Raw genomic sequence first — 19,993 nt, 5'->3', positions numbered from 1 at the left:
AGCTGGAACAAGCAAAACTCAATCATTCATGGCGGTTTTCAATCCAATCGAAACGCAACAGGTGCAAACAGAGCGGCATCAATGGCTGACTGTTGAAGCTCAAACTTCAGGAACGCTTGACCAGTCTCATCCGCTATACTTCCAAAAACGAAAGGGAAAGCAAGAAGACGAGCTCGAAAACAGAGACCATGGAAGGGGGAGGCGACACAACCCTCTACCTGCAACTCCACAAGCTCTCCATCGCCGCGACCTCTGAAGAAGCAATCGACGCCATACTCGCCGCTCTCTGGCGGACCAGAAGGACCGGCCTCGGGCCTCCGGACAAATCCCACATCCAGTCTCTGCTCGGCCTCCCTTCCGCTTCCGAAGTCGACCCCGTGAGTAATGACCCTGGTTCGATGCGCGCTTCGGAAGCAAGAAATTCTGGAAAAGTCTCGAACTCAGTTTCAACGTGGGTTTTTCCGCAGGTTTCGGCGTGCCTGCGTTCTCTCATCAGGAAATGCGCGAACGACGACTTCGGCGAGAGCGATCTCTTGAAGCTGTTTCCGCCCGACTTACCGGCTAGTCTGCAGGGCCTTCTCGTGTCAGCGCTGCTGAAGCATAAGAATCAGTGGAGGGAGGAAAATTCTAGAGAGCAGGTGAAGGAAAAGAAGGATTTCACGCTGAGATTTAGTATTATGGTGACAGGTTTAGATTGTGCAGGTGTCCCAAGATGTTTGCTCCCTTGAGTTCTTGGAAAAATGGGGGGTTTTTTTTAGCTGCTATTCTTTTTGCAGCTTCTCAGATTGCTATGTTTGAGTGATGAGAACTTGAAGAAGTACTTTAAGCTTAGGCAAATGGTACTTATGTGATAGTTGGCTAATATCATCCTTGCTGCATTGAAACTTTAAATTTCGTCCCGCTAGGACTTCCGTGTGAAATTTGCAGAATAGAATTGAGAGCGTTTGTGCTGGTGTCTGCTTTGTGTGTTAGCGGTCCGCTGCCATTAATGATTTGAGATTCGAATAAAATCTCGGACGGTTTGTTTTTGCAGTGTGAGCATATTCTTGTCATGGATTATATTGTTCGCAAGAAACTGCACTTCCTGCAGTTTTTTGTCATGATTTTAGTTGCTTACATCGCGATTCTCCGGCTTATCAGCTCGCGATTCTAACTTGTATGTGTTTTTCTTGTCCAGCACTCAATACCGCATACCAGCATTTCCTATCAGGTCAAATCAAGCATGCCACCTACTTTCACAACTTTCCCATCTTCAGAAACTTCAGCATCTTCTCAGCCTCGCCAAGCGGATCCGTGTTTCGACTTCAACTGCAGAGGCGGTGGTGGCAATGCAACAATCACTGCTGACTCTAACGTGTCGGCACCCATCTCTCTCCAACGTGATGTTGGTGCTCCTGAAAATACGGTAAAAGGGACATATGCTTGTCGTCAGACAATCAAAACGTTATTTTAAATGCACGTCCAGTTAAATTCATAGTCAGCGCTGCAGCTGCAAAAGGATGGCGAAAGCTGCAGTGCAAACCAACACGAATTTTCCTTAGCCCTTTATAATTTCTTTCGATGAATGAAAGTGTTCTACGGATCAGATTTTGACCTAAACTACCAATTGGAAAATGAAAATGATGCAAGTTGCATGTTCCTCTGTTACTTCCATAAATCTCTACTAGCATAAGGTGCAGAATTGCTAATTCAGAATAATTAAAGAACCTCTCTCTCTCTCTCTCTCTCTCTCTCTCTCATATGAGGCATGACACTTCGAGCCTCGAATTGTTCTCTTCTAGATATAGGAATTGATACTGATTTCCCATTCATATAGGCTACTGTTCCTCGGTTTGGTGAAATGAATTGGAGGATCGAGAAGCAAAAAGCATCAGCCAATAAGGTGGCTGCAGTCACCCTGAAGGTATGATGATGAAATGAGTGATTCTATCTTGATTATATCAATGGTTCACTCAGCATGATGAGAGGCCAGCACGCTGCATGATCCTTCACAACTGAGCTTTTCCTGGGGAAAGACTGAAAAAGAACATGTCCCTTTTTACGTATAAGCATTTTCTCGTGGGTTATCTTGCCGCATTGTGGGACCTTTCTTTGAAAAGTTTTAGTAACATCAAAAGATCATGCAAGCGAATGTCCTGCACTTGGATGTGATGAAAGCAAGACTTCTTCTGTGGGAATCAGGTAGTGAGTGTTTAGAGAATGGTTGAATCACAAAATATCTGTTAGACACCAACTGCAAATTTGTTTCTCTCAAATATTTCTGGGAATTGGTAAAATGTAATGTTCCCCTATTTTTCTCCCCAGCGGCAAGCTCTACAAGGCCATATTTTGGTGCAGTCATTTGCTTCTCAACCTCAGTGACTTAGCCTTGTTATCATGCTGCATTTGACTTTGCTTTATTGCTCTTATTTGCAGTTGCAAGACCACTCCAAGTCTCCTTTAAGAGAAAAGGAAGTGAAGTTTCAGCTTACGAGAGAAACACTCGAAGCAATGTTGAGATCAATGGCTTACATCAAGGAACAACTTTCTAGCATGGTAGGCACATTAATCTTTTGTCTCCATGCCCATTTGACCATGTATGGGAGGATCCAATTTCCTCAAAAGAAAACAAATTGCCAATAAAACAAATATATATAAAAATAAAGTTGGAGCATTCAAATATGTAGTTTTGGCTCTCTCTTTGCAAAGTGGAGTGTTAGTAACAAAGATACACCTCTGATGAGCGTAGGAATGTGCCTCTCTACTCACTCCAAATGAAGAACTAGTCTTTTCCCCTTTGGGTAGGGTTCTGGGGGGTGTAGATCAAATATCCAATTTGACATGCTCGATAAAATACCTTTCAATATGTTGCAGCCCATGTTAAAATCAAGAGAGTTTGGGAACAGCTTTTTCTGTCTCTTGAAGTAATCTTGCATTCCTTTTAGATATAGTGAAAACTTTTGTTTTATTTTCTCAAGACTGATGGTTCCTGGGAGGATTATGTCTTCTCATGTCTGCATATGTCTGAACTACTGAGTCATTCTTAGCAAGGTTCATAAGGACACCTGATTTAAGTTTGAATTAGATTCTGGCACGGAAAAACATAGGTTTTCAATGCTAGAAGAAAAGTTCCACAAAGATATCATTTTTTCAACATCGGTTGGAAGCTTCGTTTGTGGTTAATACTATGTTCTGTGGACGATGTGCGCAATGAACCCTTCCTTCTTTACGGCAATACTCGAAATTCCTTTTACATTAATGAAGCAGGATGAACCCGATAAGCTCTAAACACACCGAAAGAGTAAGATTAATAATTGGTGTTATACAAACAAATCATCTTACTGTGAGCCTTAGTAGGATAGGTTAGAACAGATTCTAGTTTCATGCTTTTTGCATACGAAATGACAATACAAAGGTACGAAGTTTACTTTGCCAACATTTGACAATTCTTTGGCAGGCTGGGAGTTCAGTAGAGCCATTGCAGAAGAAGCAAAAGCAGTAAAAGCGTTATGCTTTTCTTCTTAGGGTTCTGTATACGAATTTTTACGGTAGTGTAGACTACTGCTTGGAAGGCAGTCTAATTTCAGAGTAGCTTCATCCGTACATGTAATTTTACTTTGTGTACATTAGTCTTGACATGTCATTGAATATTCTGTTGGATGCTATTTCAATGATATTCGATTCTTGCAGGAGGATTGGATTGTATGAAGAGGTATTTTGTGCTGTTTCATACGTGCATATCATCACTGCACTCTTGCTGTTTTACTTGAACAATTATATATCTTAGATTTTACTTTGAGAAGATATAGCAACAATTGCAAATTGGTATAAATGGACAAGCTAGGCAGTTTATGGTCATTATATTTATTTTTCGTTTTCCAACGCTCCTTTGTATGATGACGATAGACAAGTGACCGATAATGACAATCCTCAAATGCGTCTTTTCTTTCCATGCATGCTGGTAAACAATTCAGCAGTAGATTAACAAGAAAACTAGAAAGGCTGCTGGTAACATGTTATGTTTATGTTGGTGTCTGGTGAAAAGGTTAAATTTTACAAAGAGATCTGAAATAGCCTGTTAAATGCATTAAGAGCATCTAGATGAAACAGTGGTAGCAAGATGCATCTCAGGCTCGCTAAATTACAGTTTGCAGCCAGATAAATAACCAAATGTCAAATAGGAGCGGTCATAAACAGAGTCCAACTGCACAATGTTTTCGACTTATTTTGGCTCACAAGCCCGTTAGACGGTGTAAAAAAATCACAATCAATCAACTTCTTACTCAAGGAAATGTGGTAAGCAAGCAGTACATGTACAAGCAATCATTTGCAGATTCTACAAAGTACTAATTTACAAATGCATAACAAGAAGCTCTCAAGAAAAGCCTCAAATTACAGGCCAGAAAAGAAAACGCAGAAAAGCCTCAAACTGCTCACTCTCAACTTTCAAGAAATCAAACAAAAAAAAAATTTCTTGAGGTAAGCAACCAGTCAATACGGCAGCGACCTGAAATGCACCTACCACTAACAATTTCAGGAAGCAAGAATAATACTAGAGAAAAAAACGAGCATCTTAAAGACCACGAACAAAATCAAATGACCGCAAGACTTTTCGACTCTTTTTTGCTGAATCCTCAACTTTGGTCAGAATCACTTGAGCCAGAACTTGAGCTGGAGCTAGAGCTGGAGCTTGACTTGTGATGCTTTACCGCTTTACCTCTTGGACTGACTGAGGCCAAGTTAGAAGCATCTGATGGACCATCAAAACCATCTTTGGTTTTTTCAAGAGGAACAGCGGGAGTTTCTTGAACACCAGAGTGGGTCTTGCTGGACTCGATTGTATTTGTAGAAGAAACTTCAGTCACTGCTTCAGCAACTGTTGACTTTTCCTCAGAGTGGATGTCCTCAGGCAGCCCTCTCTGCACATCTCCTGGGTTTTGCTTCACAGTAATATGGTCAGCACCAGAATAACTCTTTTCAAATTCCAGGCCTGAACTTGATTTTATTTCGTCAATGCCTTGCTGATTGGCGGTGGAATGGAGATGGACGACTTCCTCAACATCCGTTCCTTCAGCTAATTGCTTAACTTGCATTGCGACATCAACAGATCTTTCATCATGAACTGGGGAGCTTAAGCTGCTCTCTATTTCATCCAATCCCACAGATTTATCAAGAGAGACCGTTCGACTTTCTCGAACACTGAATTCAACAGACTGGGACTCAGTTGTCTTCATAGAGCTCACTGCAGTATCTTCATAATGCATATCCTTGCCCATGACTTCTTGATTATCTTCTGAGTTTTGATTCATAATGACAAGGATATCATCTAGAGATCTTGCTTCAACAACGTGCAGGCCTGAATTCATTCCTCCTATATGCTCTGATCCATCCACATCTTCCAGGACTCCGATCGAACTGGGCACAATGACTTCCTCAACATTTGCTCCTTCATTTAATTGCCTAAAGGCCATTGTAATATCATCAAGGGTTCTTACTTCCAGAACAGGTAGGCTTGGGTCGCTCTCAATTTCCTTTGAGCCGGTTGGTTCATCAAAAGAAACACTTTTAGTCTCTGAAACACCAGATTCCACATTATCAGATTCAACAACCTTGGCGGGACTCCCCTCATCAGCTTCAGGTTCAGCTGGTTTACTCTTGTGGATGTTCAGCTGCTCTTCCTCACTTTCTTCCGAGATATGCTCTGTATTAATGTGGGTTTCCTGGAGAGATCTAGCTTCATCAATCGGTGAAGCTGAATTATTTTCATCTTCAATATTTGAGTCATTGAGACTTCGCTCATTAACAATAGGACAAGATAGGATTGCTTCAACAAGATCTCCTCCTTCATGCAATTTTCTGAAGGTCATTGTGACATCTTCAATAGATCTAGCTTCAACAACTGGCAACTTTAAGCTACTTTCGCCTGGTTCTTGGTCTTTGTACGTCAACTCACTCCCATCAGTTCCCACGCTGGCTTCCCCTGGCAAAAGCTTGGAACTAAGAGAATCATCATCAGCCTCTTTGACTCTGAAGTCCCCGACATTATCCAGCTCCCTCAAAAACTCTTCATCAATCTCCTTAATATCATCAACATCTTCATGCATGCTTTCACCAGAAACATGAGATTCAAACGATTCTGCTAATTGTTCAGAATATGTCACGACTTGACCATGGCTTCCAATTTCAGTATCATGAGCATTGACAGCTCTTGATTCGGCAGCTCGCGATACATGTTCAAGTGTCTCATCTGGATTTGAGGTAAAATCCCGAGTCAAGGTAGAGGCATCTGTTAAAGTCTTTTCTTCGACATCACACATTTCATCGGCATTTATGCCCTTAGGGCTGATTATTTCTACAACAGGCTCTGCCACTGTCGCAGATAGTACCTACAAAAGGACATGACATGTAATTAGTTTCGTTGACTGACACCTCAACATGGATTCTTCAGATTACGATGATTGTAAAGTTGACCTTAGACATCCACAATAATCGACAAACATCAAACACCATGTGCAGGGAACCAAAAGAGTTGATGCATTGCATGAACCATCAGAAAAGATTAACAGAAAAATGGAATCAAGTCAGAAGAAAAACCATCTACACTTGAGAACTGAATAGAACTTTTATCACAACTAGCCAAATTCAAAATAACAAAAAATTAAGCGGCAAAAAGTGATGTAGCGTGTACAATGGAGAACAGTTAAATTTTATTGTGACCATGATAATAAGGGAAAAAGAAGCCTTAAATGGATTTGTGGTCAAATGGATCAGAGCCAGTGGAATCATTTAAGGGACAAGAAGGGCTATGTAATCAAACCTTTCAAGGGTGAGCTTGGTACAACATTGGTCAACCTTTGCAGATAAGATTTGCAGCTATTCACAATGTTGATCCAAACCATAGAATTAATGCTGAAGAAGATGCATTTGGTTTTATATGTAAAATTAACGGAATGAGCTAGATGACTGCCTAAATCATACGAAATATGTTTTGAATGTGACAAAAGAAATAAGGACTCCGAGAATGATGGTGTTCCTTACTGGAGTTGGAGAAAATGATAATTGTAATCATAACATTCCTACTCATTGAAGGTCCTATCCACACCCAGACCTAGGTGTTGCTTTGCATACTTGTTAAATCGAGAGGTGGGAAGTCCTACCTTAATTCAATTTTTATTAACATTTCAACTTCAAACATTCATCTTCCAAGTGAGTGTTGACTAGATTTTAGCAATTTAGGAGATTCGCTACAGATACTTCTACTCAGCAGATAAATAACAGTTGAAAACAATTCATAGGATGCTGAGGCAGAATTGGGCAGAGCCTCTCGAGGTCCTAATTCTTTATGGTTGGGATGGTGCGGCAATCAAAAAGAACTTTGCCTATATAATGGCAGAGACGGAAGTAATCTGGAAATAATAGCTTTCAAGTCTTTTAGATTTACAATTTGACAGCAATTTGTACTTCATATGGTTATAACGATTTGCCCAGATCTTAGTACTTTCAGATTTTCATGTACAGCTTTAGTACAAAGCAGTTATAGCATGTGTTGGGGCCTAACCGTTTCAAAGTTGGATGAGCAACTGAATGATATTCGTGAGTTCAAACTTCCTCTGATCGAGGCTTCTTTCGATAGACATCTTGAGGCAGGAATAACTTACTTTTACATCTTGCGACATACTTAATTGGCTATCTTAATCATCTTCCCAAGAAATACAATTGAAACCCACTAAACAGCATTTAACAATATTTGGACAAACTTTAAATGCGTCAGACAGCTTACCTCTTCCCCCTTAGGGTCATCAATAGATGGTTGACTTGTTTTATCCGAGCAGGATTGTTGCCTTTCCAATTCCGACAGCTTGTTTTCACTGGGCATCAGATCATATGTAGAACCGTGAGAAAATGCCTTTGTCTCCAAATCCTGGGAGACACCAGCATCTTTCACTGCATTGGATGTTGATGACTGAACTTGATTTTCTACATTCTGGGTAATATCCTCCTTGTCAAATGAATGCTCCTTCGTGCTTTCAGGTTCTACGGAAGAAAAATATTCATGGATAACAGAAACAGTCTCATATGCCAGAGAAGTTGGTTGCTTATCCGGTGTGGAAGAACCTAAGTCATCAAAAGTTACTTGCTGGTTAAGAGAAATTTCCATATCCACGTGCTCAGACGGATGTTGGGCACATGTATTACTGGTCTCCGAACCAGCACTTGAGTTGACTTGAAGCTGTTCATGATGCACGAAGTCATCCTTCGATGGCGAAACAGCTTCGGATGGTCCATCCCCGAATGATAAGTGGATTTCTTCCTGTTCAGAGTCTTGCCTCTCACCCTCACTTTGTTGGATCCAGCTGGGGCTCTCAGCATCAGAGCTCGAGGACACAAGGTGACTGTGTTCATTATGAGAATCATGCTCACGTATCCTGTCCTCCCCCATTGATTCACTCCATGAAGGCAAACTTGGACCAGTTAGGACATGCTCAGACACAGTACTAAGGACCAGAGATTCACTCTTGCTACCCAATTCATCATTTATGGACTGTTCACCTTCGCAGGCGTTTTCTTCAGCATTCTCTGCAACTTCCCTGTAGCTCAATTCATCTTCATTTTCAGCATATACCGGTGAAGCAGCGGCAAACATCTCTTCATAGTTGGGTTCCTCTTTCGGCATCTCACCAGGCCCTTCAGACTCTTTGTCAACACAGGCTGACCTTGTCGATTCTGGAGTCGAACTCATTTCAGACACATCACCTAGCACGTCAGACGAAATAGACTTGAAAGACAGGTATTTTTCAACTGCTGGCGGGCTAGAATCATAAACAGGCTCCTTATGCGGATTACAATCCTCTGCCTTGGCTGTGAGAGTAATATCCAAGTCTTCGACTGGATGCCCCCGAGCAAGGCGAGGTTCCTCACCGAGATCATCTATTGAAGTCACTAGTTCTTGTTTCACATCAGCAACCGTTTCATTCACTTCTGAGAAGAACGACGAGCTTGATCCACTGCTGTACTCCTCTTCAGCTGCTTCTACTTTCTGTTGCGTTTTGTTCACATTTGTATGCAAAGAATCAGTTGGTTCTCCATTTTCAGGCAAACTTGGTTCCAGTTCGTGCTGACCATCTACATTACCTAAAATTATCTCAATCTCCTCACGGGGAGTGACATTCTCCTCAACATCTTCGATATCGTGAGAATCTACATCTTCAGAAGATTGGCTTCCGTGTTCCACAAGCAGGGAAGCTTGGTCTACGTTGGAAATGCCTTCTGTTTCTTGAGAAGAACCATGTTCACTCACCCTCTTGTCATCTTGATCAGCATTTGAAGACAACGATTCTGTATCAGGAACAGAACTCACCTTCGAGTCACTTACACTTACTTCACTTGACTGTCTTTGCATAGGGTGGAAACTTGTTCCCTCTGAAGCAAACTGTTCAGGCACAAAAAAGGGCCTCCACTTGGAGTCTTGCTTCTCTTGCTTCGGAACCCCTAAATTCGAGGGTCCCAAACTGAAACTCTCATGCCTGCGGAAGAAAGTATCCCTCTGATGAAATGTCTCAAACTCTTGCTGGAAGGTATCTCCCTTAAGATCAGGTTTTTCTTCATTGGGGTCGTAGGGAATATCGAAGGGATTTCTTCTTGCCAACATAATTGAAGGCGCAGACCCGGGGATCGGTGGCAAACCCACATTATAAGATGAATCATCAGGACCATCAAAAGGGTTTCTTCTCATAGTTGCAATAAGAGGCACATTAAAGGGAAGATCATCACTATCAAAGTCTATCAGATTTTTCTCTGTCATTGTTCTTAGGTTTTTCCTTGCTCTCCTCCTGGCAATGAGATTCTCCAACCGTTGGTTCCTTTCCAGCTCTGAAGTACCCAGATCTATGAGGTTCTTCTGGTCATCCTCTGTCCAAGTAATCACAGACTTACTTTCATCCTCTTTGCCTCTCTGAGATTCTTCTTCCTCTTCCTCCTCCTCCTCTCCTACATCATTTTCATCATCTCCCTCCTCATTCTTGTTATCCTCATCAGACTCCAAAATCCCATTTTCACTCTTGCTGGAATGCTGCGAGGCAACGTCAGAGTCATCAAGCGGCAGGTGAGCTGGTTGTGGAGCATCAACATCTAAAAGCGGGTGTAGTTCATCAAGCATTGGCATGATGTCGGCCATTGAAGCATCAGGTGATGAGCTCTCTGAATGATCAGAACCAGAACCCACAGACATGTCGTCGTCGTCGTCCTCCTCATCAATTTCTTTCCATTTGGACCCCAGTGGACTTTCCAAATGAGCATCAGTTAAATCTCTCGCCATTCCACCATTTTCCCTTTCAAGATTGTGATACTCTTCCTCCTGAATTAACGTATACTGATGTCCTCCATCTTCATGACCATCAACATCCGACTTCTCGTCATGAACACTAGCATCATTCTCCTGCTCCAGATCACGAAACCCCTCGGCCGCTTCCTCATACACCTGCTTTTCGCCTTGGTTTTCCTGGGGACTATCATTGATCAACCGAGTCGATTCAAGCAAGCCATCATCTTCCTCAACCATACTGGTTTTACCATCTGGACTACCCACTTCTTGGACAGCTCTATCAACAACTTCTCTCTCCCTTCCCACAAATCTCTCCACAACACAGTCCTCATTGCGGTTGACAATAGTGGCGTTTTGCACGACACCAGCTTTAAGAGAAGCAACATCGTGCGTAATTCTCTCTTCCTTTTCGATCTCGGGTATATTTGGCTGCCCGAAGCTCAAAAGTGTGCCGAGCAGAACAGCGGTGCAGACCAAAACAGGGGATGCAGACACCAAAAGCGAAAACAGAAATGGAAATGATCTGTACATGAAAAACAAGAAGCACAACATACCCACAAGGAACGGATGATTGCAAACTGATCTGTAACATGTCCTCGCCGACATGATCACAAATCTCCTGATTTTAACTCTTGTTCCCATCATATCAGAGATCAAATTCTCTCTCCACCTCAGTGTCCTTTTCTTTCTATGGGGTCTTTATCTGCTGATGGCAATCTGTATTGAGGAAATGAAACAAACCATGAACAACCAAATTCGCATTAGATCTATTTAAAGTCTTGATCAGAAGAACAGGAGAAGGAAAAAGAGAAAATAGAGGCGAACAAATCAGAGCGTGAACTCACCACCCACTATCAAAAGATAAGTTGATCAACACCCAATTCAGAACTATGAATGCCGAGTGGTTACAAGGCTAAAAGTTCGAATTTTTCCAGGGGAGAACAGACGGGGGAAGCGAATGAAGAACAACATCAAAGAGAGGAGCAACTCACCCAGTGAAGAGATCAGACCCCGTAAAGCCTGAGCTAAAAACCCAAGATTGCCAGAATCAAAAAGGCAATGCGATCCTGTTGTTCACTTCTCTTTTTTTCCCTTTTCCTTTTTTTCTTGCCTAGGCAACAGCTATGAAGAGCTGTTTCGTTAGCTTTGGTATGTCTAAAAGGAAATGGGGCGGCACAAAAAGAAGAGAAAGAGAGAGAGAGATTGGAATGAGAAAGGGAGAAAAAAAGTTGCAGTCTTTTTCCCGAATCCTCTGTTCATTTTTCTAATCCCCTCTCTCGAGTCTTGACCGTTTCTTGTATTTCCCTCGGAGGATATATAACATACATTGCGTCATTACAGAACACAATCAAACGCCCACTGTCGGATCCTGCACTAAAGTTAGTGATTCTATATATAACTCAAGTCATTGATTAAAGTTGGACCCTCGGATTTGTTAGTTGGAATGGCACCAACGCCCAGTCTTGACAGGGAAAGCCGAGGGGATTAGAAATTGGAGGGGTTTAAAAAAAACAAGTACTTGAAAAATCAAGGAGAAAGAGAGAGGCAGCAACGTTGGTGGGGAGGGAGGCTTTTTGCTTTCACGATCAAAGCGAAGCCCCATCAATATTAAAATCCATCTTGCGGGGGTTTAAGTATTGATTCCACTGACTTAAGGGCGTGGAAGAATCATTGCTGCCTCGGGGCAAAGGACATTCATTCCCGCGACTTTGCTTTGTTCTGAAGTTTGGGCAGCCCAGACATTCGACCTGTGTTTGCGAGGCTGTATCCCACATGTTACATATTATAAAATAGAAAGATGGGACTCGAATATATTAAATCTTCATTGACGCAGTCGCATTTGAAAAGTAATTTTCACACAACGATATCTGATGTGGTTGACGCTGAAGATTGTTGCTTTTATTTGGCCCCATAAAAAATCCGCCGTGCAAAGTCCTCCGTGGCCGGTTCGCCGTGGTCGTCCGAGTTACGTCAAAGCCGGTCGATTAATATATGGTATTTGCTTTACCGCCCATCTCGTTCCCCGGTTCAGAATTCCACCAGTGTTTTCAACGGCATTGAAAAACAAGAATTCAAGGTGGGTGCTTTGACATTTCTGCACGAAGTCTTGGGAGAAGAAACATGGGAGTAGATGTAGATTCCCAAGAGAAAAAGAAGAGGTACGTGCAGTCCACATTCGTCTCCACTTGACACATGCAGAGTGAGTGGTGTTGTATTGCTCTTCCACTAAACCTTGTGCCCACGTTAACTGAGAAATCAGAAGGAACGTGAACCTCTCTGCTTTGGGTTTGAGGATTGAAAGGTTCTTAGTAGCAGAAGAAGAAACTCACAGATACCTTTTCAAAGAGAAAAAAACTCGGAGCAGATGCATAAGATGGCCAACAGCCTCACCTCCACCCTCATCAGATAAAAGTAGATGTAAAAACTCAGAAAAGAAAAAAAAAACACCGATCAGGGACAGGGACTTTATTCGGCATTATGCAGAATATGTATTCACTGCAATCATCTTCATACTGGAACTCTTGTCAAATGGATGTTTGTACCTCGATTCAAAAACTGCTTCTTCTCCTCTCTGCTTTCTCAGGCACATGTATTCGTCAATGCATTTTCTGGTAGAGGCAAAAAACGGACATGATTCGTCTCTAAAACCAAACGGCTTCTGTCAGAATAATCTCTATTAAACGATGAGCTTTGACATGTACATACCCCCTGTGGAATCACAATTGGCTGATTAAAACATTTAGTTACTATCTTTTTGGGAGTTCTGCAGTTTAAATCTTCTCATAATTCGATGTCATGAGTTCAAAATCTGAGCAAACGAATACGTAGAACGAAGCATCATCTTCATGCTGCCTCACTGACTTTTACCTCTCTCAACTGTTCTGCTTCACCAAGTGCCATAGGCTCCTAGCTATACCAGCAAGCTGCTGACCTTGATGGCTATATAAACATCAACCTCTATATCTGAGGCATATTTGCAGATGGAAGCCAGAGAGCCGCAATATGAAACCATCATTGCAATTTAGAGTTAACAGATGGTTGATAACTTATCAAGAGCAGATGACAATAGATATTTCATCGCCTTCCTTCATCATTCGACATTATTCATCATAGTTGGAGCCTTCTTGGTTCTCTTATCGTTCCAAATATTTCAAGATTCTCTCCATATCAAGGAGCTTATCTTCTATTTTCTGGCTCTGAGGGACATCAAATCAGCAACAGAGAAATATCAATTTCTTGCAAGTTTGGGCTCAAAAAGTGGCTTTACCATCTGATACCCACAATAAAAAGAATTCGGTAAAGTTTGACACAATAAAATGAATTTATCTCAAAGCACAGTTTCACCCAGTGCTCCTCTTTTCTTTTTATTCAGGTTCTCCCTTCCCCACCAACCACCACTCCCACCCCAACCCAACCACAAAATTCTTCTTTTCTCTATGAGCCAAAAAAACTAACATTCCAGATGATTTAGGTGCGCTATCACAAAATAGCATTTCCTCTTTCTTCTACCTAACGAGGCCGGAAGCGAAAAAGAAAACATTGTAGATTATTTAGGTGGAATTTTCCCAAGTAGCATTCCCTCATTTTTTTTCTTTGAAAGAATCTAATGTTTCTCTCCCTTAAAACATTTCATATTACAGATAACCAACAGATAATTGACTTTCTGTGCACCTATGAAGTGGTTTTTCTGCATCAAGAACTGTTCTTCCATTCGCTATACCGACGGAGAATTGTTTATGCCATTGCAGAGGCAAATCTCAGACAGTTCCACCACCAGGGTCCGGTGCATGGACCCGTGCATAGATAGAAAATACTTCCATTCTTCAGCATTTGCTGTGTTGTATCATTGGAGGGTATAAATGATAGCCAATAAAGAACAGCGAACCATGTAAAAAGTGTGGGTATATGTACACACTCAGGGACTGGAAATACTTGGATAGGTTGCAGTGTCTAGCAAGGCATAGTCTCTCCAAGCAATAATATTGCAATATAAATTCTGCTTCCTCAGATTAACTAAACAGTCTCCTGGCTCATGCCATGCTTCTGGAAACAGGAACTAAGCATTATTAAACCGATCCAGAATTGCACGCTACTATCATCCAGCACAAATGCACTTCGAGAACAGCAGACCTAAGAAAAACCAAGAAACCATGCAAAAGCAAACTAGTATTTCCTTGTTATATCTAATGTTTCCTTTTTCTTTTTTCCCTTCTTCTCTTGTTATAGTAAAGGAAGCAACTGGCACATACCTTAGCTTGCCGCCTATCTGCTGACAAGATTTCTTGTCTGCACCCGCTCAAGACTCTCTGAAAGGCATATTTCTATCTTCAACAGAAACTAGAGTAATCTAACTTTATTAGAAGGGAAAGAGAACAGGATCAATTAGGACCAAAGAATGGAGTCAATTAAGAGACAAGATGGAAAACAGCCAAATCCATAAGTTAATAGACATGACAAACTTTGCTGCTTTCTCATTTTTAGGAGTGCGCCACAAGTTCACATCCACTGGCCCGGCAATAATTGTAGGGTAATGAATTTGACCTTATGTAAAGACTCAAGTCCATACATTAAGAGAATATGCTAAAGTTCTTCCCTTTTCCTCACTAACTTCAACTAAACCATGTCCGTTGGTAATTCCTCTAATTTGTTAAAGTAAAACGCCTAAATTGAGAAAATGATATTTGTGTGCTCTAACTCGTTTTCAATCTTGAGAGAGAGAGAGAGAGAGAGAGATGGGAAGGGGGTGTTGTAGATTTTAAAATCGCAAAGCATTCTATGCGAGAAAAGAGAGAAGCAGGAAAGGGGGCTTACTTGCATGGCAATTGGCACCCACAAAAGGCAATGGTATAAATCTATTTCTTCTGAAATTTACATATTTGGGGAAATTATCACATAAACTTGGTCCAGCAGACTCGACCAATTTACATACAACAGATAACGGGACTAGTGATGGAGATCACAAAAAAGACCTCACGTCGAAAAACTCCCTGATCGGTAAGATCTTCCACCTAATAGTAGAAGAAAGTTCCATATCCTCCAATTTCTGAGATGTCGTTTAGGCTCGATTCTTTTTTTTTTTTTTTTTGTTTTTTGGTCAGAGTTTAGGCTCAATTTAACACATGCTATAAACAGACATTGTGATCTCTCCCACAACATGGAAACATTGAGTGGAAAGAACGATGCACTAAGAAAATTATCAGAAGAATGGTGTAAAGAGCTGTCATTAGTCTGGTCCAAGAGCATGTGTAGCAGTCTGAACTGCAGCTGCCAAGTGAGATTGGTTGTCACTGCAGGTACCATTGAAATCCCTCTCACATCTTATCTCTTTGAGCTTTCGCCTTCTCAATGGATTCCATTGCTTCTTCAAATGATTTCTGCGCCCAGGAATGAAGAAGAAACAAAAATTGACATAAAATGACCAATGAGTTCCTACAAAAAAAGACTTGAATGGAGTGCAATCTGTCAAAGTCTTTCACCAAACCAAATACAGCACGGTCGTACTTTTACATCCATTTGGTGTACATTATCATAACTCTGTAAATTGTAGTGCAAAGTTTAGTAGACAGATATACTTTCAGCATTCATCATCCAGCAAATTTCGGTGAAATACTTGAATGTACTTTTAAAACTTATGCAATGGTTTTCCTTCCTTCTGAGGAAGCACGCATGTAATTTAGTGGCAGAATCCAGAGAAAATTTTCCCTCCTAGGTAGACTCATTTGCTAGGTAAGAGAAGGGAAACTAGAACCAGAAAACCAAAGTAACTCTAAACATGGAAAAGCTAGGGAATTGTATTTCAGGAAACCTAAATATTCAAAGGCTTCACATATTTGTCTATAATTCATAGAAGTGAAGCACATCAAAAACCACACAAGAGCTTACATGATAAGGTTAACCAAGAACGGTAACCCATAAAACACAATGCCGTTTTTGTCTCTCCTCCTTATCCATAAGTACAATATTAAGCATATGGGATGGAAATAAAACCCGATAAACTCTTTGACTACAAAGTTCTCCAATGAATATGATAAATAGCATAATAATGGCTCTTACTCTCCAAATGACAATACCTAGAACGCTTGTTTAGGAGGCGATTACGTGGAAAAAAGAAAAAAAGCATTAGCACTCAATGTAGCTCAGTCCCCTGGGTTCACCACCTGGCCAATAAAACTAACGATCTACTGAGGGAGATATATTAGATGGGTTCACGTCCACCGAATTCTTTGACCAAAGAAAGACATATGCATCTCAAAATCATAACTTTAGCAGGATTCATATTTTTTAATTTCAAAACCTAAGAATCCCATCTTCTTCCTCAACATCAACATTAAACAAAGGGCACATGATCTGCATCTATTCTACATGTTTTCCTTCCATGTCTACAATTGCTGTCGTCTGGCTAGCATAGGCACTGGCGCCATGGCACGTCAGTATAGACTTGACAACAAAGGCCAAATGTGTCAAATCAGTCAGTGATATCTAAAGGAGACCGCACAAGAGACGATATCAGCCAGTCTAACAGCAGAAGAAGCAGAGATATTGGTCACTTTCGCACACACAAAAACCAAAGACCAGAAATGGTGCATTGACAAGGAACAACATGTGCATCTTGCCGAAGAAAAACAACTTCAACATACCCCGGGATTTTGCATCTTCCACAGGGCCTCCCTTCCCCTATCAATGACAACCGCGGCACCTAATAGAGTACTGCAACGAATACACACATCAAGCAAAACTGCACATTTATGCAAGACTGCGAGAACGAACAACGACACCAGGCAACCAATGGGGTGATTGGTCGAGTGGTTGAGAGTTTCTGGCTCAGACAGTAAAACTGATGAGGTCCCAGGTTTAACTCCCGCCGATCATATCTTGGGGCTTACCGGTGGCATTGGTCTTGTACCCCCATCACCCCGAGGAATAGTCCATTGCACGTGGGATACCTCGGTTATCAAAAAAAAAAAAAACGACACCAGGCAAACATCAACGTACCCAGCGAAGGCCACATTAAGAAGAAACGCCCGAGTGGTCATGAACCGCAATGCCGCTTCAAACTTAGCACCCAATCCACCAACGCCCTCACCGCTCGCGCGAGCGCGCGAATAATCATTGCCCCTACCATAACCACCTCGACCATAGCCATATCCGCGTCCGTGCCCACCGCTCGCGCCGGCACCACCAGCGCCGCCGTAGTAACTCCCACCGCGCGAGCGCGAGTTGTAGTCGGCGCGCTTGCGATCGTCGGCCAAGACCTCGTAGGCCTCGGAGAGCTGCTTGAACCGGCGGACGGCGTCGTCCCGTACGGCCTCCGAGGACCGCGAGTGCTTGTCCGGGTGGTACCTCATCGCCAGCTTGCGGAACGCTTCCTTGATCTCCTCCTTGGTCGCGCTTCGCTGCAACCCTAGCACCTTGTAGTGATCCATCGAGCTGGGGAACGCGGAATCAGGCCTTGGAGCTGGAATTGACCGAGGCGAGCGATCTTCTTCTTCTTCTTCTTCTTCTTCTTCTTCTTCTTTTTCTTCTTCTTCTCGGCGATGAAGAGTGAACGTTCGCGAGGGAAGGAGAAGTAGGAGACCTTCGTGGCGCATCCATGGCCGCTTCAACTGCAACGACAACGAGACGGAGATCTTGCGTGCCAAAGAGAGAGAGAGAGAAAATCGTAGAGAGTGCTGTTCACGCGCTGCGTGCAATTTGGGCCCAAATGAGGCCCGAAACCCACGGTGGAAATTAGGCCCAGAAATTTGGACCGGGAGAGATTTTTCGGGTCCGCTGTGGTTTTACATAATGTGAATCTCATGTGAGCGCCACCAAATAGGCCCGATGCCCTTCTCGGTACCTCGATAAATCTCGACCATGAATATATGAAGATGAAGTGTGTTACAACCGTTGAGATTTGTCGGGACACCTGAAGGAGTATCGTGCGGGAAGAGTATTTGCACCTGAAAATCTCTCTTGAACTAGTAGAAAAACATGCGATATTGTACCAAACATGTATACTATTCGAGCATAACCGTTGATGTCAATTTGATGTCAATCTCGAGTCCATTTTATGAAATTGAGCGTTGTCTTCGAGAGGGCTCTCGTGAATCTCGACGGTGCAATAGATTTTTCTAGCACTTGCATTATGCAAGGCCAAATCAAACAAGGGCATTAGTGAAAACTGAATATCGATCCAGAACACATTGATCCAATGCATGTTATACATAACATCACATGAATTTCACTTGAAACCCACGTGATTTATATTTAAGGCATGCAAGTTCTGGAGGGACAACTCCAGTCCAGATCTAAACGAGCAAGGATTGAGCCACCATGACAAGGGAGGGGTGGCTTGGCCTTGGATGGGGCCGACCACGAGCCGACCGCATGGTACGACAAAAGGCGAGCAGTGACGAAGGAAATTGGAGCCGACCATGAGCACGACGGTGGGGAAGCTTCCATGGCTGAGTAGATCTCTCCGGCCAATATTTTTTTTTCACTTTTGTTCCACGTCAGCAGACACATGTCAATTTGCAATTGAACCATTTTTTATTCCATAAAAAAATTATCAATTTTCAATGAGTTCCCAATCTGCCCACAGTCGAATTTTCATCCAATCTACACCATTAAAGTCCATGTGTCAAAAAAAGTTTGGAGCAGATTTAGGTCTAGACCTGATTTTGTTTTTAAGAGTTGGGCCACTTTAGTTGTTAGCGCATTCATAATAATGCATATCAATGTTGAGGCACGTGCTACGCCCGTACATGATAATCGATGGATACGTATAAGAAGGAAACCATTTTTGTTTAACTTTTATTTTGTGATTATTTAATTGAGTGTTCGTGTAGGGTGGGTGGTTATTTAACACGAATGAATCGGGCGGTTATTGGACGAAGAGAGTGACGAAACAATTTTGTCTTTTTTATGTAAAAGGTACTTTTAAATAATCAAAAAGGCCAGACAAATTTGGGTTTTGGCTTAAATATTTAGAGATAACAAATATGTATAGATGTATTAAAACATATTAACCCTGAAAGTACACCAGCAAGGTGGGGATCATTTTTTTTTTCCATAAAATCAGGAGTTTGATTCACATTTTATTGATTGCTAGGATGGTTTGGAGCAATTATAGCGCAAATAAATCATCGGGTAATCGAAGGTAGTTCGTTTTGCGGAAAAGAACGATTAGGAAAAAAAAATAAAAAATGATCGCCCCGTAATAATTAGTAAAAAAAGTATTTTTCGTTATCAATAATAATTTATATTTAAATAATTTTGAGGATGATGAAACTTTTTTTTGTCATTCATTTTTATAAATAGTCATTTTTAAGAAAATATTTTTCAAACCATTAATAAAAATCTAAACAATACAAGCCTTTGTGCATGTGTCACAGGCTGATGGATTCCAAGCCGCAGAATAGCCCATGCGACGCCTGGTGAGCTAACAACACCAGGCCAACCTGCCAACAACACCAAACTAACCTTCCTTCTAAAGTTGTTCCTAAGAATAGCACGGCAAATCGCATTCTCGTATCGGATTGTACCACCCCAGTTTAGCTTGGGTATCCAATCCATCAAGTGAAATACACAAAACATTTCGGCACAATTGGTTTTAGCTTACCATGGCCTCATAAAGAGAGCGGCATCAGCTTTCGATCAGTTTGTGCACAGGAGACCAACTCCGCCTTCAGAGTTCTTAAAACTATAATCGTT

General features: G+C 41.8%; 3 protein-coding genes across 4 annotated transcripts; 1 reads left to right on the top strand and 2 right to left on the bottom strand.

Moving 5' to 3' along the window:
- The first annotated feature begins 42 nt into the window (after positions 1–42).
- On the top strand, positions 43–3,668 carry LOC115674780 (uncharacterized). Its single transcript, XM_030597288.2, has 6 exons — positions 43–377; positions 468–638; positions 1,178–1,405; positions 1,817–1,903; positions 2,416–2,535; positions 3,437–3,668. Exons 1-6 carry the CDS (start codon positions 189–191, stop codon positions 3,479–3,481), a joined length of 840 nt encoding a protein of 279 aa, XP_030453148.2. The 5' UTR covers positions 43–188; the 3' UTR covers positions 3,482–3,668.
- A 564-nt stretch (positions 3,669–4,232) lies between these two features.
- LOC115674778 (uncharacterized) lies at positions 4,233–11,654 on the bottom strand. 2 transcript variants are annotated; one of them, XM_030597283.2, is made up of 3 exons: positions 11,293–11,654; positions 7,760–11,017; positions 4,233–6,365 (listed from the first exon to the last, which is right to left on the bottom strand). In XM_030597283.2, the coding sequence occupies exons 2-3, from the start codon at positions 10,943–10,945 to the stop codon at positions 4,614–4,616; spliced, it is 4,938 nt and encodes a 1,645-aa protein (XP_030453143.2). In that variant the 5' UTR covers positions 10,946–11,017; positions 11,293–11,654; the 3' UTR covers positions 4,233–4,613. The 2 variants fall into 2 exon arrangements, with proteins under 2 accessions (XP_030453143.2, XP_030453145.2); XM_030597285.2 differs by lacking the exon at positions 11,293–11,654 and adding an exon at positions 11,146–11,286.
- Positions 11,655–12,083: 429 nt separating this feature from the next.
- Positions 12,084–17,822, bottom strand: LOC115674781 (chaperone protein dnaJ 72). The gene is made up of 3 exons (XM_030597291.2): positions 17,294–17,822; positions 16,939–17,008; positions 12,084–15,675 (listed from the first exon to the last, which is right to left on the bottom strand). Exons 1-3 carry the CDS (start codon positions 17,722–17,724, stop codon positions 15,613–15,615), a joined length of 564 nt encoding a protein of 187 aa, XP_030453151.1. The 5' UTR covers positions 17,725–17,822; the 3' UTR covers positions 12,084–15,612.
- Between the last annotated feature and the right edge of the window lie 2,171 nt (positions 17,823–19,993).

This window comes from Syzygium oleosum, unplaced genomic scaffold, assembly GCF_021117445.2.
Source record: "Syzygium oleosum isolate NSW1041296 unplaced genomic scaffold, Sole_v2.1 Sole_v2.23, whole genome shotgun sequence".
Lineage (NCBI taxonomy): Eukaryota > Viridiplantae > Streptophyta > Magnoliopsida > Myrtales > Myrtaceae > Syzygium > Syzygium oleosum.
Note: the sequence above shows the minus strand (reverse complement) of the source record. Positions and strands in the feature narration are given on the sequence as shown.